Below are 24,417 nucleotides of genomic sequence, written 5' to 3' on the forward strand. Positions count from 1 at the left end.
CCATTGCACAATGTAGCAACCCGCCCCCCTCCCACAAGCTCCCCCCCCCCCGATCCTGGCACCGCACCGTGAAAAGACAAGTAACCGAAGGGTTTGAATGAAATCTTAAATAATTATTACCTAGCGGCTTCTGACTCAGAACACATTTAATAGAAATGTCTTTAAATGATGGTCTACCTATTCTTGTTAATTTTTCCTAATGTCTTCCTACAGTATGATCTCATACAACTACTAGGTTCAGTGCTCTTTCCGATATTTTTTACCCTTACGTAGGAACAAACATAAATCAGATACGATAGTACTTACCTAGCATGTAACATTTATAAACCATTAATTCGCAAAACCCTATTTCACTAACGGAAGGCTAATCCTCATTTGAAGTCTAATGAGTCTCAAATGTGTGGCTAGGTGCCTCATAGAGTAAGGGCGTCCAAAGCTCCATATTTCGTTCCTCATTTGATCCTATGATCCTCTGAGCTTTTTTCAGTTCTGACGCCAGTCTATGTCAAGCTGCACCGTGGTTCGGTAACCTCATTTAACTGTAGGATCCCTTTATTCGGCTGGCAAAATCTGTTCAATGATCCAATACAATCATGCCTAATAAGGTATTGTTGCTATTAGAAACCTTCAGGTTGAGGATAACTTTTCTTTGAGTCTCATCTCTACTGCTCCGGAATTTGAAGATTGCGACGTTTACATAACATTGCACAAATTTTCTACATATTGCCCTCTCTAGATGATTTTTTGCACCCTAGTGTCCCAGTCGGTCTCAATTCTGTTATACGAGGGTCACACCAAAAGAAATGCACACTAATTTTTTAGACCCATATTTTATTCTACATGTTTGAAAGTTTTACAGTGTGTAGAGACATCCTTTAGGAACAATATTTTAATTTCTCCACGTAATTTCCATCCCTCTCAACTGCCTTACGCCATCTTGGAAACAGCGCCTGTATACCCGCACGGTAAAATTCTGGATCAACCTGTTGGAGCCACTATTGGCAGCGTGCACAAGGGAGTCATCATCTTCAAACCTTGTTCCACGAAGAGAGTCTTTCTGTTTCCCAAAGAGATGACAGACACGTGGAGCCAGGTCAGGACTGTAAGGAGGGTGTTTCAGTGTTGTCCATATGAGTTTTGTGATCGCTTCCATGGTTTTTTGACTAACATGTGGCCGTGCATTGTCGTGCAACAGCAAAACATCCTGCTTTTGCCGATATGGTCGAACGCGACTCAGTCGGGCTCGAAGTTTCTTCAGTGTCGTCACATATGCATCAGAATTTATGGTGGTTCCACTTGGCATGATGTCCACAAGCAAGAGTCCTTTGGAATCGAAAAACACCGTAGCCATAACTTTTCCAGCAGAAGGTGTGGTTTCGGATTTTTTTTTTTTCTTGGGTGAATTTGCATGTTGGCACTCCATTGATTACCTCTTCGTCTCTGGTGGAAAATGATGGAGCCATGTTTCATCACCTGTCACAATTCTTCCAAGAAATTCATCTCCACCATTCTCGTACTGTTCCAAAAGTTCGCTGCATACCGTTTTTCTTGTTTCTTTGCGAGCCACTGTCAACATCCTGGGAACCCACCTGGCACAAACCTTTTTTAACGCCAACACTTTGAGTATTCTGCAAACACTTCCTTCCCCTATCCCAACGCAGCGTGGCAATTCGTTCACTGTGATGCGTCTGTCAGCAGTCACTAATTCGTTAACTCTCTGCACATTGTCTGGAGTGTGTGCAGTAGGAGGGCCTGCCGCTGCGAGGACAGTCCTCAATATTGCCGTGCCCACTTTCATCACGTAACCTGCTTGCCCACCGACTAACTGTACTGCTATCGACAGCAGCATCTCCATACACCTTTTTTAACCTCTTGTGGATGTTTCCCACTGTCTCGTTTTCACAGCACGGGAATTCTATGACAGCACGTTGCTTCTGACGAACGTCAAGTGTAGCAGCCATCTTGCTGAGACGGCGCCACTCATGGGAACAGGTTGAACTAAGTTTGAAAACAAGCGGGAAGGATGTACCTACACACTGTAAAACTTTCACACATGGAGAATGAAAACCGTATTTTTACAAAAATAGTGTGCATTTCTTTTGGAGTGACCCTCGTAGGTTGCTGTTATAAACATTACACTCGATAACTAGGTCATACAAGAAGATAAAACACTAAGAAAGAGTTGGCCATCGGAAATTTTTGTTAGAAAAGCTCCGGCATGTGAGGGCTGGAGTGGGCTGAGCTGTGACCATCCTAACTGAGCGATGTGATGGAATGCTCATCACAAAGCTGCGCCCTCTGGTTGGAGAGCGTGTACCGCCTCCTCAATACGCGCTTCCGCGGCGCCACACCAGAACTACAACAGCCGCCCCGATGATGTTCCTCGAGTATTGTTTTCAGGGTGGGCTATTATAATAAGGGCGTTTTCCGAACAGCAGATTAGAAGTCTGAATAGTTACAGGTATCCAAGACACGGTTTTCGTGAAGCACCCTCCTCGGTTCACTCATATTCTAGAAGTACAACGCCTGGAACGTTGCAGCCTTTTCTCGCAGAACATGTCGCCCTCCCTTAGCTTAGTTAATCTGATATGGTACCTGTTAAACCAGGGTAGGTCACCACCATCCGAGTATTGAGGTAGATATTCAGGTACAGTGTCTGCTGTCAATTACTGTCAACAAATAGTATTATCGGATCGAAACTGGTTAGCACATCACACGTCTTCTGATTTTGTGTTTTTATATTTACGAAGTTTTACTGCATTTCGCTATATGCTCGAAAGACGTCATATTTTGGCATTATGTTTACGCTCTAGCATGAAACTTCAAACATGTGTTCGAATCTCCTTTGTTCATGTTTTTTTCTAAGTACTTTTCATTTCTGACTATTCCTTCTTGTTGTTGCAATGTTTCTGTTCACCACTGCTGATTATCTGAACAGCTCAATGTCTGATTTACCTACGGAACTTCTATTTCGTTGTAGCCAAGGAAAAGCGAGCGAATTTTAAGCGCACTTGCTGAGAAAGTTGTAGAAATAGTATTTCTAGTTTTCTGATGTTTCACGCGTATGGCTTTGTGTTTGGTCATGATATTGTTTGCTGACCTAATGAAAAAACCATGCAACGTTGTACAGTTTACGTCGTTCAGTGTTGTCTAAACTGTCGCTGCAGGAATAGCTTCCTACAGAGCCAAAGTGATTGATGGCCTATAGCTCATTTCCTAAGGCGTAGTCACTCACTCAACGTAATTACAGACCACGAGGTCGGCTTTCTTCGGTGTGCCGTTAGTAATCCATTACTTAATTAAATTCCGAAGAAGGTAAACTAATTTAGACGAAACTGCATAACCACTGCATCGGCTTATAATTAACTTTCCGAACTGTACGGTTTCTGAACTCGAACGTGTGAAGGACAATAATTTAATTAATTACAATTCAGAGAATATTTTGCTGTATTGAAGTTGTTATCTATGGTATTGAGAGAAATATCAAAGGCAAGGATTGTTGTGTTCGGGCATGCTTTTGTATGCCATGAGTGACAGAAGGATGATCTTTCCACAAACGAAAGAACTGATGAACGAAGACTAGAAGTTAGTATCTCTTCGGCGTCGAAGTCGAAGGATACACAGTAGAGTTTCACACTGCACAAGTACGGGTGAGGAAGACGGCAGCCTCGTATTCTGTAAATAAAGAGTACCTGTGTATCCTTGCAGGTGTTTGAAGCAAAACACAAGTCCATTTTTTAACCACTAGGTCATTTCGTTTCTCAAGTACTGGAAATTTACCTGGTATAAACTTTTCAATCGAAAGTACCACTAAAGCAAGCGTCACAGTACGTTAATTTTGTTCCTTTGTGTTATTCGAGTTGCTGCCAAATATGGGCACACTGAAATACCAGTTTCATACATTGACAACCATTCCAGGCCAGGCTTGTTGTGACGTTAATATTCCGTAATGCCTTTGCAAGATTTCGCACAACGGAAAGAATCATAGGGCTCAGACCGAAAAAGAAAAGGGCGCAAGCAGCTCCGTATCACAGCCAGTAAAGAGAACTTCTGAATGTCTCGGTATTAGTGAAAGTACAGTGAAGCGAAATTCGAGAGAATGTAGAGAATTTTCGTGTTTTGTGTCACAAAAAAAAAGAGTTCTGGCAGGCGAGAGACGTTTGTATTGGACGAGTTTACACAGGGAGTCATAAGATGAAAAAACTACGACTTCTACGAGGAAAAGCAGTTTCCATCCGTGGCAGCCGTGTTGGAAAAGTTGAAGACGGAAGTAGAAGATTTTCAGGAAACAACCCTTTGGCATGCTATTTGGAAATTGGGCCTTAGGCACAAAAAATGCAACAAAAAACTTGTGCTGATGGAAAACAACCAAGGAGCAGTAAAGAGAGACCAGTTCCTGCGGTAAATAAAGTACTTGCCCAACACTGGATGAACTATTTACTACGCTGTCGATAGTTGGTGTGGTGTAAATGATTCCAGAAAGTTTGGTTGGTATATTTACTACGCTGTCGACAGTTGGTGTGGTGTAAATGATTCCAGGAAGTTTGGTTGGTACGAATAAAAAGTGCCTTGTGTGTCAGTAAATGTATACGGTTATCAGAGAGGAAGTGTTCAAGAGTGGCTGCAAAGAAGGTATTCAAACACCGTCCGGTTCTGGAAAAGGACTTATAATGTGCCACATTGGGATCGAAGATGGGTTAGTGCAAAAGGCTGGCTTATGTTTTATTGAGCAAACAGGAGGTGCAAATTGCCATTCTAAAATCTCGAAAAATTACCAAACAGATCTGCGATTGTTTTAGATTAGGCGCCTTATCACTTGATGATAAATCCAGTATCACGAAATCCACCGACGAAATTGAGAAAGGACTCTGGTACTGAATAGATGGAAAGCAATAATCTAGAACTTTCATCTGGTGCCACAACATATGAGGAATTTACTAAAGCTGGTCTACTGTAACACGCACGATCGCACTTCAGGGCGCAGGAATACCTTTTGGAGTATATTGCGATCAGTGGACAAGGAAATTAAACGTATGTGGTTGTCTGTTGTGCACTGTGAATTGAACGCCATTGAACTTATACGGGCATTTGTCAAGAACTTGGTAGCAAAGGAGAACAAGAATTTTAATATAAATCATACCCTTTAGCTGTGTCTCTCCACTCTCTAAAATGTTCCCCAAAGGTTCTGGAGGAATTCAGTGAGTCATGGACGCAAACTTGAAAACAGTTATGCACGAAGAGCGCACTGTCTCGACATAGCAAGAGAACCGTTGCTGTTCCAAATAGACGACTGCGATAGCAGCAGCGACACTTCAACTAGCAGCGAAAGCGATTAAGGTAGCGTTTATTTCAGTCAGTATTCTTTACTGCAAAATTTTTTCGAGCTAATCGAATTTTCTGCTTACCGTTGACATATGCTATACAGATGTTCATGTATTGAGAGCTGCTTGCATATCGAGCATTTATTAGAATTTCCCATATTATTTCTCTCTACTCGCAACAAAAACTGGACGCGGCAATGCTGCACTGGAATGCGACTAAAAAGTTGCCGTTCTTCGCTTATGGCGCATTACAACAGTGGCGGCGCGCTGGTATGACAACTACGCTCCACCACAGCCTCACATATATTGCAGCTGCTAACACAATTGCTATACAAACTCTTAACTAACAAATAGTATTCACTAGTAAATACATATGATGCAAACAACAAAAGTTCAAGTTTGACACCAGTGCCTTCGCCGTCGCAACAGCTACAACGGTAAGCTCAATCACAGCGTCTTGCGTATGACATTAAAGTGATGCAACGAGTAATCAAAAAATAACGAAAATCCGCCTGTAAACAGAACAAGGTTGTATCTTATACTGTGCAAATGAAATTTTTTTCTTAATTGGAGTCTGATTTTTATGCGTGCTAAAAGCTGACACTTGCCGAAAAAAGGTAGAAAACGTACGATTTCTCTTAAATATTACCGCGTATGTCACCCCTAATTTCAACCAAAATGTAATATTCATACAATAAATAAAAGCAGACATTTCCACGATTCCGGCAAAATATAACATGAACATGTTCGTAATGCAATATGACTAAAGTTGGAGTTGGGTTGTTGGGGGGTGGGGGTGGGGGGGAAGGGGAGGGAAGAGACCAAACAGCGAGGTCATCGGTCTCATCGGATTAGTGAAGGACGGGGAAGGAAGTCGGCCGTGCCCTGCCAAAGGAACCATCCCGGCATTTGCCTGAAGCGATTTAGGGAAATCATGAAAAACCTAAATCAGGATGGTCGGACGCAGGATTGAGCCGTCGTCCTCCCGAATGAGAGTACAGTGTGCTAACCACTGTGCCACCTCGTTCGCAATATGACCAGAATATGAGCTCTAAGTCAGTCATTATAAAATGGATTCGTGTACGGGCGAATAGACGTGCAGTTGTTGAGTAACTGACCGCCTACGTGAACCAAGGGGCTATCAAGAGTGTCTCCTCAATGACCACTCAGCGAACGTTGCTCCCTATAGGCCTCCTTCATCAAGCACACATATAATCTTCTGTTCATCGGCGATAAAGGCTGGTATTTGCACACCAGCACCGCAACTAAACGTCCACTGAGTGGCGACAGTTGCCTTTTCAGATAGCTCACGTTTTATGCGTGTAAGGCATAATAAGTCTGAGAGCAGACGCCCTGCACAATCGTCAGAAGGGTCCCGGCCGGAGGAGGAAGCGTTATGGTCTGGGGAACATTTTCGTGGCATTCCTGGGTGATCTCTTCATTCTGTAGGGCAAAATGAACACAAGCATACATCTATCCTTGGGAACTATGTCCACCCCTATATGCAGTTAGTTCTTCCTCGGCACGATGGCATCTACCAGGAGGATAATACAACGTGTCATACACAGTTCGATGTGTACGTGTGTGATTCGAAGAGCACCGAGGTGAGTTTTCCGTACTCAGCTGTCCACAAAAGTCTGTGAGAGCGCTTCGATCGGGCTGTTCCCGCCATGGATCCTCAACCGAGAAACTTGGGCACGGCACTGGAGTCAAGATGGCTCCATATCCATTCCCCGTACCTTATGGAACCTCACTGACTCACTTCCTGCACATCTCGCAGCGGTCCACGTTGCTAAATGTGGTTATTCAGGCTTTTCAAATAATTCTAATGGCTCTGAGCACTATGGGACTTAACATCTGAGGTCAAAAGTCCCCTAGACTTAGAACTAGTTAAACCTAACTAACCTAAGGACATCACACACATCCATGCCCGAGGCGGGATTCGAACCTGCGACCGTAGCAGCAGCGCGGTTCCAGAGTGTAGCGCCTAGAACCGCTAGGCCACAGCGGCCGGCTAACACTATTAACAATTCATCGATGATTGTCTGTGAGAACGGACTACCTGTAACGCAAATAACATTTGTCTGTTGGACTCTCATCAGTGATGGAGTTATTGCTCTGACCCCTTTGTATTTTCTGAACTACTAAGTTGTCGGAAAAGACTACAGAAATGGTTCAAATGACTCTGAGCACTATGGGACTTAAGATGTGAGGTCATGAGTCCCCTAGACTTAGAACTACTTAAACCTAACTAACCTAAGGACATCACACACATCCATGCCCGAGGCAGGATTCGAACCTGCGGTCTCGTGGTTCCAGACTGAAGCGCCTAGAACCGCTCGGCCACAATGGCTTTTGACAGGTGATCACATTAATGTGACTAGACAGCGTAAATTAGAGGTGTTAGGTCTGCAATCTTTAACGGGTAATAGAGTAATATCTGATCTACGGACTGTCTATAGATGTGTATTATGTATGCTTGAAATACGTATAGGTTGTAAGTCATGTACTCATTAGAATAGTGGTGAGCTCAAAGAAGCTTACTTTATTGTAGTGGTTGGTCACGTGCCAGATATTTTAACTGGGAGAGCAGAACATGTTTCATGGTCTTTTGATTCTCTTGTGCGTGGTTGGGTAAGATCGTTGGTAAGGTTTGCGCTGTCAGTGAGTTGTATCTGGGAAATCAAGGTATGCAGGACGTTTCTGTGAAGTACGGAAATTAAATCACAGGTACTGGATGAATTGATGTTGTGCGGCCTAATTATGCCTGGATAGCACAACCGATATGAACGTTGACAGCGAAAGGAAAGTTCTAGGTTCGAGTCCCAGACCGGCACACAATTTTAATCTTTCAGTTTTAGACAGATTTTCATTGTTATTAATACCACCTTTGTCATTCTGATAAGATTCATTAACGAACTATGTACGATTTGGAGCCTAATTACTTTTTGGTAGATTAACTCAACATTTTACTCAGAGCATCATGACGGCTATACCATAAATGCATGCTACTTTCTAAGACAATATATAATAACGTTGTATTCATAGCTGGCTGTTTCTTATATGATTTATAAATGATAAATCTCTAGACGATGGGCACTTGTCAAGTAAAACACTGAAGCAATACAAAATTTGTAACTTGTTTCACACTTAGAACTTCGCCTTTTGAAGCGATTAAAATCTTAGTGCAAGATAATTATGCATTCGAACATTAGACATCCTATTTTTTCGTAATTAAATGACAAAATCTACTGCGACACAAATGCACTATATAGCTGATTGCGTTACTAGCTGCAATCTTACAGCGTCGTCTTTTCTCTCTATCGTTGACAAAAGTCAGAGGTCGGACAAAAATACGGAAACATCAATAACCGACACATGACCCTGCCTAATACGCTGTAGGAAACCCGTTGCCATGGAAAATCGGTTTTAGTGATCTCGGAAAGGATAGATACAGGTCCTGTATGGTTTTCAAGGGAATGTTACTCCATTCTTCTTGCTAAGTAGAGGCAAGTTCAGGTAAGGATGATTGAGGAGGATAGTGATCACATTTTCTCCGAAGTAGACCACAAAGGCCCAATAATACTTAAATCTGGTGAGTGTGGTTGTTAGGGGAGGCACGACAGTTCATTCTCGTGCTCACAAAACCACTCCTGGGTGATGCGTGCTGTGTGATCAGCTGCCTTGTCGTCTTGGAACACAGAGTCTCCATTGGGGATGGGATGGAGGTGGTAAACCATAATGGTCACATAATCCTTGGAGAGTAACCATGGAATACTATATATGGCTGCCCAATTCATCACTAAATCCCTGCCGCACTTCACTCTTGGAACGTAAGCTCGGCCAGAAGTACACTCCTGGAAATTGAAATAAGAACACCGTGAATTCATTGTCCCAGGAAGGGGAAACTTTATTGACACATTCCTGGGGTCAGATACATCACATGATCACACTGACAGAACCACAGGCACATAGACACAGGCGACAGAGCATGCACAATGTCGGCACTAGTACAGTGTATATCCACCTTTCGCAGCAATGCGGGCTGCTATTCTCCCATGGAGACGATCGTAGAGATGCTGGATGTAGTCCCGTGGAACGGCTTGCCATGCCATTTCCACCTGGCGCCTCAGTTGGACCAGCGTTCGTGCTGGACGTGCAGACCGCGTGAGACGACGCTTCATCCAGTCCCAAACATGCTCAATGGGGGACAGATCCGGAGATCTTGCAGGCCAGGGTAGTTGACTTACACCTTCTAGAGCACGTTGGGTGGCACGGGATACATGCGGACGTGCATTGTCCTGTTGGAACAGCAAGTTCCCTTGCCGGTCTAGGAATGGTAGAACGATGGGTTCGATGACGGTTTGGGTGTACCGTGCACTATTCAGTGCCCCCTCGACGATCACCAGTGGTGTACGGCCAGTGTAGGAGATCGCTCCCCACACCATGATGCCGGGTGTTGGCCCTGTGTGCCTCGGTCGTATGCAGTCCTGGTTGTGACGCTCACCTGCACGGCGCCAAACACGCATACGACCCTCATTGGCACCAAGGCAGAAGCGACTCTCATCGCTGAAGACGACACGTCTCCATCCGTCCCTCCATTCACGCCTGTCGCGACGCCACTGGAGGCGGGCTGCACGATGTTGGGGCGTGAGCGGAAGACGGCCTAACGGTGTGCGGGACCGTAGCCCAGTTTCATGGAGACGGTTGCGAATGGTCCTCGCCGATAACCCAGGAGCAACAGTGTCCCTAATTTGCTGGGAAGTGGCGGTGCGGTCCCCTACGGCACTGCGTAGGATCCTACGGTCTTGGCGTGCATCCGTGCGTCGCTGCGGTCCGGTCCCAGGTCGACGGGCACGTGCACCTTCCGCCGACCACTGGCGACAACATCGATGTACTGTGGAGACCTCACGCCCCACGTGTTGAGCAATTCGGCGGTACGTCCACCCGGCCTCCCGCATGCCCACTATACGCCCTCGCTCAAAGTCCGTCAACTGCACATACGGTTCACGTCCACGCTGTCGCGGCATGCTACCAGTGTTAAAGACTGCGATGGAGCTCCGTATGCCACGGCAAACTGGCTGACACTGACGGCGGCGGTGCACAAATACTGCGCAGCTAGCGCCATTCGACGGCCAATACCGCGGTTCCTGGTGTGTCCGCTGTGCCGTGCGTGTGATCATTGCTTGTATAGCCCTCTCGCAGTGTCCGGAGCAAGTATGGTGGGTCTGACACACCGGTGTCAATGTGTTCCTTTTTCCATTTCCAGGAGTGTAGGAAACTGTGTGCAACAAGACTCGGGCGACTAAATGACTTTCTTCCATTGTTCCATAGCCCAGATTTTGTAGTTTGGGCACCACTTTTTCCTGTTACGAGCCACGCATCACTAATTCCAGCTCGCTCTGCAGTTCCCTGCTTTGTGTTGTTTTGCTGCTGACAGGAGTCGTGAATGCCACATTCAGTTCTGCAGTGCCTTTACAGCTGTCTGTCTCTTATTTTTTCGTCACAATCGTCTTCAATGACCGTCTGTCGCCATCACGCGACACACATTTTTGTCCGCAGTGTGACTTAGCGGTTGACGTTTATCTTTCCCTGTGTGCGGTTCAAATCTTCGATATGGTGCCGCTTGAAACGCCGAATGCTTCGGCTTCCTTGGTTACGAAAGCAGCCATCGTACGAGCAACAACAGTTTCCCACGTTCGAATTCAATTAGCCCTGACATAATGCAGTCACAGCTATAAAGAACGCTGCCCAATTGGTTCACTAAATAAATAAATGTCAAGGACTAGGGCCTCCCATCGGGTAGGCCGTTCGCCGGGTGCAAGTCTTTCGATTTGACGCCATTTCGGCGACTTGCGCGTCGCTGGGGATGAAATGATGATGATTAGGACAACACAACACCCACTCCCTGAGCGGAGAAAATCTCCGACCCACCCGGGAATCGAACCCGGGCCCTTAGGATTGTCATTCTGCCGTGCTGACCACTTTTTTTTTTAAATGTCATTTTGTTCGCTTTCGTTCGTTGCATCTGTTCGGGGCGGATGTCGCAAGACACCCGTTTCAGTTCGTCATTGGTCCATTAACTCAGTTTTTTTATTACAGAGGGCACCTACCCCTCTGACCGAACACGCTGAGCTACCGGGGTGGACATTGGTTGACTGATAAGTGAGGACGTAGCGCGTACGTCGTCAAATACAACAGCGCAACCTGCAAATTTGGCTGACATCGGCATTTGTGTTTAAGCATGTATTTCTCGCCGTGTTACCATATTTTTGTCCAATCATTGTACATTTTTTGTGTCTCTCATAAAAAATGGTAAATGACTGTTTAATAAGAGTGACATTCAATAGAAATGCAACACTTTTTTTCTCGGCCTACTTCGGATCGGGAAAAATGCTGAATTTGTTGTGGGACGTCGTGGAAGCTAAAATTCATGTATTCCATGTACTAAGTGCTCAATCAGCATTTAATCTGTATAATCTGTGCAAATACACATTAGCGCAAACCATTTCAGATGAGAATAGCTCGAGGTTGTACCGAGACCTCCTCATCTGAAATAGATAGAAATAGGCCATTACTAACCAACATGGTATTAGACTGTATTACTCATCCAAATACAGCATATCACTTCCTTCTATATATTACAAATTATTCTTAACTACGCTCATTGTGTTACATTTTCCTTTATTTTTATTTAACATTTGCATTGTATAAATTATATTCTCATCAACTAGGTAGTAACAAATTATATGGAACCATTTTAACAATTCACTGTAACCTCAGAGAAATCTTGATATATTATGTTCTTTATATTACACTCCTGGAAATTGAAATAAGAACACCGTGAATTCATTGTCCCAGGAAGGGGAAACTTTATTGACACATTCCTGGGGTCAGATACATCACATGATCACACTGACAGAACCACAGGCACATAGACACAGGCAACAGAGCATGCACAATGTCGGCACTAGTACAGTGTATATCAACCTTTCGCAGCAATGCAGGCTGCTATTCTCCCATGGTGACGATCGTAGAGATGCTGGATGTAGTCCTGTGGAACGGCTTGCCATGCCATTTCCACCTGGCGCCTCAGTTGGACCAGCGTTCGTGCTGGACGTGCAGACCGCGTGAGACGACGCTTCATCCAGTCCCAAACATGCTCAATGGGTGACAGATCCGGAGATCTTGCTGGCCAGGGTAGTTGACTTACACCTTCTAGAGCACGTTGGGTGGCACGGGATACATGCGGACGTGCATTGTCCTGTTGGAACAGCAAGTTCCCTTGCCGGTCTAGGAATGGTAGAACGATGGGTTCGATGACGGTTTGGATGTACCGTGCACTATTCAGTGTCCCCTCGACGATCACCAGTGGTGTACGGCCAGTGTAGGAGATCGCTCCCCACACCATGATGCCGGGTGTTGGCCCTGTGTGCCTCGGTCGTATGCAGTCCTGATTGTGGCGCTCACCTGCACGGCGCCAAACACGCATACGACCATCATTGGCACCAAGGCAGAAGCGACTCTCATCGCTGAAGACGACACGTCTCCATTCGTCCCTCCATTCACGCCTGTCGCGACACCACTGGAGGCGGGCTGCACGATGTTGGGGCGCGAGCGGAAGACGGCCTAACGGTGTGCGGGACCGTAGCCCAGCTTCATGGAGACGGTTGCGAATGGTCCTCGCCGATAACCCAGGAGCAACAGTGTCCCTAATTTGCTGGGAAGTGGCGGTGCGGTCCCCTACGGCACTGCGTAGGATCCTACGGTCTTGGCGTGCATCCGTGCGTCGCTGCGGTCCGGTCCCATGTCGACGGGCACGTGCACCTTCCGCCGACCACTGGCGACAACATCGATGTACTGTGGAGACCTCACGCCCCACGTGTTGAGCAATTCGGCGGTACGTCCACCCGGCCTCCCGCATGCCCACTATACGCCTTCGCTCAAAGTCCGGCAACTGCACATACGGTTCACGTCCACGCTGTCGCGGCATGCTACCAGTGTTAAAGACTGCGATGGAGCTCCGTATGCCACGGCAAAGTGGCTGACACTGACGGCGGCGGTGCACAAATGCTGCGCAGCTAGCGCCATTCGACGGCCAATACCGCGGTTCCTGGTGTGTCCGCTGTGCCGTGCGTGTGATCATTGCTTGTACAGCCCTCTCGCAGTGTCCGGAGCAAGTATGGTGGGTCTGACACACCGGTGTCAATGTGATCTTTTTTCCATTTCCAGGAGTGTATTTTAAAAAAAGCATTAACAACTGTATACCAATAAGACTGTAACAATGAGAAGTCTTTGCTATTAGATTCAGAAGCATCCGACCCACCTTACATTTCAATGCGGTGGGTTACTCTGTACTGTTAATGAAATAATGAAATAAATAAATTCCTCCTTCAGCTCCTACGCTTTCATAAAGTTCCGATAAGTGAAGGCGCTATACGTAGCTTTGTAAATGGAGTCTGTAGCGGACGTGTGTTCCAACCAGAGAATTATCATTGAGTTTTTTCGGCTCATAACCAGAACACTGCAGATATTCACGGGCTCTTGCAGAATGTCTACTGAGAACAAAAGCACAGTGACTCGTTTGACGAGGCGTCTGTTGTCATCACAACCAGATCGCGCAAACCTGTTCAATCTCCAGCGTGCCGGCTGGCCGCACACAGCTGTGAATCTTGAATGTTGAAATGTGCGAACAAACTCATTCGAGTTGATCGACGGCTCACAATCAAACACCTCGCTGCGCAGCTGGTAGTCTCTGTTGTTTGCTCTGACACACTCGTCCATCAGTTGGGGTACCGAAAGGTGTGCGCGTACTGGGTTCCTCGCCGTCTAACAGAATCCCATAAAGAACAACGAAGGACCACCTGTGCAAACTAAATTATCCTTCTCCATGTCAATGCAAGACCTCACACAAGTCTGCGCACACAAGAGCTCACGGAACTTCATTGGACTGTTCTTTCTCATTCACTCTACAACCCGGATTTCGCACCTTCCGACTTCCATCTGTTTGACCCTATGAAGAATGCATTCCGCAGGAAGCAGTACGTAGATGATGGTGATGTTATTGCTACAGCAAGATGTTGGCTCCGACGTCTACCAGTAGAGTGGTACCACGCGGGCATACAGGCCTTCCTAGTCAAACGGCGTGAGGCCGTCAGAGATTATGTTGAAAAATAGGGTTTTGTAGCCATAAGAGTGGGGAATAACATGGTGTATTGCAATCCTGAATAAAACCGTCCTGCTGTTAGAAAAAGGCGTATTGCATTAACTAGTGAATGCTCCTCGTATTTACTCTCACGTAAGAAAATGTCAGCGCTACATCTGTCATAACGAGGAGAGTTTGATGATTTATCAGAAGTAGCAAAATGCTATTGCCAGTTTTTGCCGCAACCACACTAGTATCAGGGACTTAAAAAATTATATGCAAGACTGTTCATGCAAAGCTGTTTGCAACTGGTACAAAGATATTAACAGAAGACGTGGAATTTATTTCGACGACTTCACTATAGTTTAACCTGAGAATTAACAGTATACTTCATTCCGGAAATGCGTGGTGTTAGTAATGACAACAAAGACTTAAAGCTAATTTTTTTTTCTTTATTTTGACGAATGTCTTTTCATCAAGTCGTGCCTACATGTAATTATGCGGATGGACAACAGTACGAGTTTGTATCGAAAATCACTTCAGTTGGGTGGATTCTGTTCGCAGATACCGGTGAAAAACATAAGACGGACCGTGATTATGAAAACCTCGCGCGAATGACATAGGAACCTATCAAGAATTTGCAGAAGCTTGAAATGATATAATCGTCTTGTTCAACGAGGATTACACAACGAAATTAGTCAGTTTTAGAACAACGGACGGAACTGTACGTTAAAAGAACTGTACTTTCGCTAACAGTTCCTGCTTTTTTCAAGAAACCTTTTCCTTGGCTTCCCCGTACGTCAGACACGCCCAACAAGTTCCTGGTTCGGACTTTCAGGAATCCAATTAGACGAGGTGGCAGGGCTCCTGCTTTGCTTTGCTTTCGCCGTTTGCGCCGCAACGAGATTAGTTCCTTCACTGTTACTTCCTTGTGTCGTCTCGAGCAGCTGATATTACAAGCGCTTGACCTATCACAGATGGCGAACTTTAAAAGCTTTTTCGGTTGTTACAGTTGTGGTAGACACAATTTTATGTCTGAAGAGTAATGTACAGTCTTCTGCTGATAAAGATACTACACTGAAATCCTCTCATTTACGAAGTTTCATTACTATTCTGACAAATGTCAAACTCATTCCCATGGAATCCATAGAAGGAGCTTATTTATCAAATATTTCCTTCTTGCTGCACGCGCTTTATGATGTGATTACTACGGTGAACCATAGACACCCTTAATAAGAAAAGTGTGCATTCTTATTTTACTTAACTGCCGTACCTCTCATGTATTAAGAAGTCTTTTACTATATGACCTTAAATAATATAAATGTCACAGAAAATGGAAAGTTTAAGTACATTACATCCGTTTCAGCTGCATGGACGCATTAGTTCGATTAAAACGTGAAAAGGTAGCAATTCTTTAATTTAAACTAAACGTGGTGAAAAAGATAAAGGAGATACGACGTTGTCACGCAAATTTCCGGAGGTTGTAATCTCGCAGTGTATGTCGAATCTTAAGCCTAAGACTGGTTACATATACGACAAGATAGTCTCTACAGAAAAACTATCCTGCAGACATTCCAGGACCACTTGTTAGCACGAGTGGCAGATATCTATGCAATGTATTACTATATTTGTAATTTTAAACGGTTAGTGTTTTACAGCCATAATTTAATTTCAGCGGATGTCTGCTGCCAAGTGTAGCCTGATCTCTACCACATATGGTAACAGAATGTGTGGCCATTCTTAATTAGGTAACGTTGTTGGTGAACGTCGAAGAGGATGTCAGCAGTCGAACACTGGAATATGAACTTCCTACATAAGTAATAGCTGGATACACTATTTTTCTTCTTCACTGTGTGTAATTGCCTAGTCCTAGTTTCTATTTTCCACTCTTGGTAGCCTACGAAGTGCTCCACCAAAAGTCTACTGACGGCGTTGTCTGCTATGTTCCTAATGTTGCTCCACGTTTGTGATTCTCTGATAGCTGTGTGTACGAGTAATTAAGGCACATATAGCCCACTGACAATCTGCGTTTTGTTGTACTTATGTGTATGGATCTGAAGATGACCTGTATCAATTGTCTAAAACGGTTATCCAAATAAAACATACCAACTGCCCGTCGAAAACAAGAATTGTTGCTTCATTTAAAATAACACGTAAATGTACATGTGACCTTCAGCCTGAACTTGAAACAAAGTGATTTCCACCTCTTCACACTCATGAAAACGTATTTTGATTTTTGATTCCATTGCCATGACATGTGAAGTTTTAAGGTTTCTCTAATACACTGCCTGACAAAAAAGTGAAACATTGCGAAGACACTGTCGGATGTCATTGTAACTACGTGCACACAGTGTACGTGTATAAATTATTACACTTACAGTTCTCTGTGACAGGTAGAGCAGCCACCAGAGCGCCTTAGTGGTGTTCATGTGTATTGCCTGGCCTGGTACAGTATATAAGGGACGTGAACAGCGTCATATGTTGAGTGATCATTGTGAAGGATACAGACGTGTCTGGTACCCATGTGAGACAGTGTTATCAGCACCTGACAGAGTTTTAAAAGGGCATCATTTTGTGTCTCTTTTTGGCCACGTGATCGAATAGTACATTGGTTCGTCAGTTTCCAGATTTTTGAGTCATTCACATGTGAAAGTGCCCCGATAGTGTACTGTGTGGAAACGTGAAGACAAGCATGCTCGTCTTTAAGGTTCCAGTCGACCACGTCTAACCACTGTAAGAGAGCATCGCTGTATTGGGCACCAACCACACTGGAACTCTTTCATATCAGTGTCTGACACACAAGAACAAGTGATGGACTCCCTATAACATTATGTGTCATCCCACACGACTGGCTGGAGAGTAGCAGCGGCCGGACTAGGGAATTACTGTCCCATACTAGGCTGCCGTTAATTCTACCATATTAACAGTTTCGGGAGGGAAGTCATAGACTGTTCATGAATAGTGTCGCATTGTATTCGGTGATGAATCGCGGTTCTGCACTATTCCAGATGACCATCGATGTCGAGAACGGAGGCGATCTGCGTGTTACTCCTGGCGTCAATGCGTGGGGTACCATCGGGTGTAATTCGGATTACGGGTGCTCATGGATGAGCGAAGTCTGACGGCGCAACGGTACGTCACGGACATCCTGCATCCTCATGTGTTACCTCTCATGCGACCGTATGGTGGTGTCATTTTTAAACAGGTCAATGCTCATCCGCACATGGGACAAGTGTCTGTGAACTGACTGCGTGATGTTGAGCTACTGCCGTGGCCAGCAAGATCCCCACATCTGTGGGAACAGTTCGGACTTCAACTCCATACAAGCGCCAGTACCCAGAATATCAAGAGGCGGTTACAACAGCGTGGACCCTTCTTGTCTCAGGAGATGCATAGCGCCTTTATGACACACATCCCAACAAAATCAGTGCATGCATCAGGAAGAGAGAGAGTGTAATATCTCACTAATAAGTGAGCTCATACTGCCCATTTCTTTGCAAATTTGACTCAATACTGTAATCACTGAAATAATATAATATACCCTCTCAATCACTGAAATTTCATTTCGTTTTCTACTTCTCTACTATGAGTCTAAGTTTCTTTTTGTCAGGCAGTTTAAATTTATTTTGTCGTATGACTTACAGTTAATTCTCTTGACTGGAAGAATGTAAAACTACATACGAAATGAAACGATTACGTAGTATTCTTTTTTAAGTAGAAAGAGTCGTACTACAGAGGAATTGAAAAAGCGACAGTGCGAGTTGAAGGTGAGAATAGTGAGAATTGAGAATGTCAGACTCACCGACGATGCCCGGCTTCGCGTCGTTTAGCAGCGGCTCCAGATGCTCCTTTACCAGGGCGAACACGCTGTCTGAGCTTAGCACCCACCTGTTGGCAGTACGTCAGTCCATAAGAGACGCACTAATGTCACGGGCAAGAGCTTGTACGTATTTTCAGTTATCTTACTACTTATGTAATGAAGGAGGCTTCATACAGTATACACTAACAGAAAAAAAATCGCAACATCAAGAAGGAGTTGTGCGATATAAACGAGGGTTGATAGACGTGTTTCTACATTTGGAACATGCTGTCTATTAAAATTTCGTCTAAAACTGACATGTTGACACCGTGGCTGTGTACAATCAATGTAGACCGATTCTTACAAAGAAGAAGACAGCAACCAGCCACTATTAATAATGCTATTTATTTAAGTAAATAGTGCCGTAACCGGTTACAAACTGACAGGTCCATCATCAGACAGCTGTTCACCAGATTCACAAGATGCACTTTACATAATCGTCAGCTTTCGATTTTTATTCTCCCACTGTAACGAAATATTGTTCGTGTGTTGGTGCCCTATGTTGATGCCCTACGGTAGAAAACAATGTAAGAAGCACCATATGTTAACGTAACTAACCTCCAAACGATGTAATACAGAGTAAACAAATATGTGAGGTTAAGTGGTTATAGTACTTACATCGAAAATTTCGCGAAATTTTGTTGCAAAGTTGCAGGATTGTATTTTTGAAATATTGAAAAGTATATGCAGCACTTATATGATTTGCATATTACCATATTGTGCAAAGCACCACACACACACAAACATCAAAAAGTATTTGCCACCTGTGAAGCTGACACACAGATGGCAGTTTCACAAATACAACAGCGCCAGAGATGTTCTCTCTCAGAGATACTACAATATACAGATTGCTTTGATTTCACAGTATGAATGTTTATAAAGAATAAACTTAATATCATGAACAATTAAAACACTAAGATAAACCTTACATTATGAGCATATAATATTACAGATGAAGTTGACAGATGTAGTAACCAGTTTCTGTGAATACTACTTACATGGTATTATGTAAATACTGTGTTATATGCAGATGACAACATACAGGTGAGATAAAATGAACAATATCCTCAATGAACAGAAAGAGCTAGCAAATGCAACCTTTCTACAAAATTTCACTCACCTGTTTCCCAGTTTAAAACATAAATAAACACTACTCCTTTTACAACAACATATAATAAATAATCCAAACAAAATATTACATCATAATATGGCTGCCTGCTCAGTCACACACTGTTGCAACTGTAAAACTGATTAAAAAATTGGTGGGGCATACTACATTAATATAATTTTTACTGTCACATTATTCATTTTATCTCATCTCTACATTTTTGCCTTTTTATGGCGCAGTATTTACACAATACCACACAAGTAACATTCATACAAACTAGTTACTACATTTTCCGAATTCATTTGTGATTAATTCACACTCAATATTGTATGTTCACAATGTAATATTTATTCTTTGTAATCTAAATGCTTGTAATGTTACCTTGATACTATGTAAAAAAAATTCCACTGTCAATTCAAAGCAATGTATATATTGTAATACATGAACTTCTTTGGCACTATTTTACACCAAAATATAGCTGCCTGTTGAGTTACACATTATTGCAACTGTAAAATTGATTCAAAATTATTGTGCGCCATACAATGTTAATATATTTTCTACTGTCGTATTGTTCATTTTATCTCACCTCTATGTTGTTATCTGCATATAGCACAGTATTTACATAATACCATGTAAGTAGCATTCACACAAACTGGTTACTACATCTGTCAACTTCATCTGCAATATTATATTCTCATGTAAGTTTTATCTTAGTGTTTTAATTGTTCATGATATTACGTTTATTCTTTATAAACATTCATACTGTGAAATCAAAGCAATCTGTATATTGTAATATCTCTGAGAGAGAACATCTCTGGCGCTGTTGTATTTGTGAAACCGTCATCTGTGTGTCAGCTTCACATGTGTCAAATACTTTTTGGTGTTTTTGTGTGTGGTGCTTTGCACAATATGGTAATATGCAAATCATATAAGTGCTGCAGAGAAAATATAAAAATGCAGTAAATGAAGCAGGCAAAAAGGAATACAAACGTCTCAAAAATGAGATCGACAGGAAGTGCAAAATGGCTAAGCAGGCATGGCTAGAGGACAAATGTAAGGATGTAGAGGCTTATCTCACTAGGGGTAAGATAGATACAGCCTACAGGAAAATTAAAGACACCTTTGGAGAAAAGAGAACCACTTGTATGAATATCAATAGCTCAGATGGAAACCCAGTTCTAGGCAAAGAAGGGAAAGCAGAAAGATGGAAGGAGTATATAGAGGGTCTATACAAGGGCGATGTACTTGAAGACAATATTGTGGAAATGGAAGAGGATGTAGATGAAGATGAAATGGGAGATATGATATTGCGTGAAGAGTTTGACAGAATACTGAAAGACCTGAATCGAAACAAGGCCCCGGGAGTAGACAACATTCCATTAGAACTACTGACGGCCTCGGGAGAGCCAGTCCTGACAAAACTCTACCATCTGATGAGCAAGATGCATGAGACAGGCGAAGTACCCTCAGACTTCAAGAAGAATATAATAATTCCAATTCCAAAGAAAGCAGGTGTTGATAGATGTGAAAATTACCGAACTATCAGTTTAATAACTCACAGCTGCAAAATACTAACGCGAATTCTTTACAGACAAATGGAAAAACTGGTAGAAGCTGACCTCGGGGAAGATCAGTTTGGATTCCGTAGAAATGTTGGAACACGTGAGGCAATACTGACCCTACGACTTATCTTAGAAGAAAGATTAAGGAAAGGCAAACCTACGTTTCTAGCATTTGTAGACTTAGAGAAAGCTTTTGACAATGTTGACTGGAATACTCTCTTTCAAATCCTAAAGGTGGCAGGGGTAAAATACAGGGAGCGAAAGGCTATTTACAATTTGTACAGAAACCAGATGGCAGTTATAAGAGTCGAGGGGCATGAAAGGGAAGCAGTGGTCAGGAAAGGAGTGAGACAGGGTTGTAGCCTCTCCCCGATGTTATTCAATCTGTATATTGAGCAAGAAGTAAAGGAAACAAAAGAAAAATTTGGAGTAGGAATTAAAATCCTGGAGAAGAAATAAAGACTTTGAGGTTCGCCGATGACATTGTAATTCTGTCAGAGACAGCAAAGGAGTTGGAAGAGCAGTTGAACGGAATGGACAGTGTCTTGAAAGGAGGATATAAGATGAACATCAACAAAAGCCAAACGAGGATAATGGAATGCAGTCGAATTAAGTCGGGTGATGCTCAGGGAATTAGATTAGGAATTGAGACACTTAAAGTAGTAAAGGAGTTTTGCTATTTGGGGAGCAATATAACTGATGGTGGTCGAAGTAGAGAGGATATAAAATGTAGACTGGCAATGGCAAGAAAAGCGTTTCTGAAGAAGAGAAATTTGTTAACATCGAGTATAGATTTAAGTGGCAGGTAGTCGTTTCTGAAAGTATTTGTATGGAGTGTAGCCATGTATGGAAGTGAAACATGGACAATAAATAGTTTGGACAAGAAGAGAATAGAAGCTTTCGAAATGTGGTGCTACAGAAGAATGTTGAAGATTAGGTGGGTAGATCACGTAACTAATGAGGAGGTATTGAATAGGATTGGGAAGAAGAGAGGTTTGTGGCACAACTCGACTAGAAGAAGGGATCGGTTGGTAGGACATGTCCTGAGGCAGCAAGGGATCACAAATTTAGCATTGGAGGGCAGCGTGGAGGGTAAAAATCATAGAGGAAGACCAAGAGATGAATACACTAAGCAGATTAAGAAGGATGTAGGTTGCAGTAGGTACTGGGAGATGAAGGAGCCTGCACAGGATAGGGTAGCGTGGAGAGCTGCATCAAACCAGTCTCAGGACTGAAGACCACAACAACAACATAAGTGCTGCTTATACTTTGTAATATTTCAAAAATACAACCCTGCAACTTTGCAACAAAATTTCGCGAAATTTTCGATGTAAGTACTATAACCACTTAACCTCACATATTTGTTTTCTCTGTATTACATCGTTTGGAGGTTAGTTATGTTAACATATGGTGCTTCTAACATTGTTTTCTACCGTAGGGCATCAACACAGGGCACCAACACACGAACAATATTTCGCTACAGTGGGAGAATAAAAATAGGAGGCTGACGATTATGTAAAGTGCATCTTGTGAATCTGGTGAACAGCTGTCTGATGATGGACCTGTCAGTTTGTAACCGGTTACGGCACTATTTACTTAAATAAATAGCATTATTAATAGTGGCTGGTTGCTGTCTTCTTCTTTGTAAGAATCAACCTACATTTATTCAAATTTCACGCCAGTCGCATTAGAGTGTGGCTAGTAGCACCACTATGAGCATGCAAATAAGGTTTGATTTAAATACACGCTGTAATGGTTGTGAGCATTAGTTATCTTTGAGACTGGACGTGGTGATTTGGTGTTAGGGAAGAATGCCTTTAAGGCAACAGAGAGCCATTACCAACAGCCCACTGAGTTTGAATGAGGTCGTGTAACAGGGCTACAAGAAGCCAGTTGTTACTTCTGCGACATCGCAGAAAGACTTGGGAGGAATGTAACCACCGTACATGATTGCTGGCAGTGGTGCTTATGAGACGGTACGGTCACAGGTCACAAGAAGACCAGACTCCAGACAGCCACATGCACTACGGAGAGGCAACACCATCATGTTTGGCATATGGCTCTGGCTAATCATACTGCATCTGGAGCAACAATTTCAGCAGCAGTTTGCAGCATTATGACACAACGAATTGTTACGACCCGGTTACTTTAAGGGCAGCTCCCAGCCAGAAGCCCAGTAGCACGCATTCCACTGACACCAAACCACAGCCATTTTCGACTTCAGTGGTGTCAGCGAGAGCTCACTGGAGGGCAGGGTGGAAGTCTGTTATGTTTTCTGATGAAAACTGGTTCTGCCTTGGTACCAGTGATGGCAGTGTGTTGGTTAGGAGGAGGCCAGTTGAGGGCTAACCTGTCCATCTCCTATACACTCTTGACCTACACCTAGAGTTACGATCAGGGGTGCGATTTCGAATGACAGCAGGAGCACTCTCGTGATTATCCCACTCTACCTGATTGCAAATTTGTACGTCAATCTGATGATTCGATCTGTTGTACTGCTATTCATAAACAGCATTATTGGGGGTGTTTTCCAACACGATAACCGTCGCCTGCATACCGCTGTTGTAACCCAACATGCTCTATAGAGTGTCGACATGTCACCTTCACCTGCTCGATCACTAGCTCTGTCTCCAATCGAGTACATACGCGACGACATAGGACGACAACTCCAGCGTCATCCACAGCCTGCATTAACCGTCACTGTACTGACCGACCAAGTGCAACAGGCATGGAACTCCATCTTACAAACTGACATCCGGCACCTATGCAACACAATGCATGCACGTTTGCACGCTTCCATTCGATATTCTGGCTACTACACCGGTTATTAATGTACCATAATTTCACTTTCACAATGGCTAACCACGTGCTTACATTAACCTGTGATCTTGCAATGTTAATCACTTAAATTTGATACGTAGGCAAATGTATCCCCAAAATTTCATTACTCTGTATTACTTTCTTTGCGATTTTTTTCCGTCACTGGATAAAACGATCGCATGCAGAGAGCCGTACTCAGTAGGTCTAACGTAGCGGCAGTGGTCAGCCTATGTAAAGAGTGATCTTGAATGGATATGATACACTAAGTGTAGAAATATGAATACCGAAGTCAAAAACTCAATGCTTAGAGACTGATATAGCTTCATGTCGGTGCTGCAAAAAGGAACGGCTTTGTAAAAACTGTCAATTGTTTATTATCGTTGCTACATCGACCTACGCTGAACTGCTGCTAGAAGCCGAGCAAGCTCTTCCTCATGATCTCTGTGGAATCTCACAGGTGTAGCTTGCTTTCGATGCCTTTCTACTATTGAGCAATAATACAAGGTGAAGTCAAATGAAAACGAGACAGATGGGAAAAAAGTAAGTAAACAGTTTATTATTTCACAAATACTCGCCATGGCTGTTGAAACATTCATCCCACT

General features: G+C 43.6%; 1 protein-coding gene across 1 annotated transcript in view; it reads right to left on the minus strand.

Annotated features, from left to right (window-relative positions):
• LOC126094274 (uncharacterized) overlaps positions 1–24,417 on the minus strand; it is a 285,093-nt gene that overhangs the window by 255,170 nt on the left and 5,506 nt on the right. The window contains exon 3 of the mRNA XM_049908787.1: positions 18,269–18,354. Coding sequence (XP_049764744.1) covers positions 18,269–18,354 — 86 coding nt within the window. The remainder of the gene's footprint in view (positions 1–18,268; positions 18,355–24,417) is intronic.

Source organism: Schistocerca cancellata, chromosome 1, assembly GCF_023864275.1.
Source record: "Schistocerca cancellata isolate TAMUIC-IGC-003103 chromosome 1, iqSchCanc2.1, whole genome shotgun sequence".
NCBI classification, from domain to species: domain Eukaryota; kingdom Metazoa; phylum Arthropoda; class Insecta; order Orthoptera; family Acrididae; genus Schistocerca; species Schistocerca cancellata.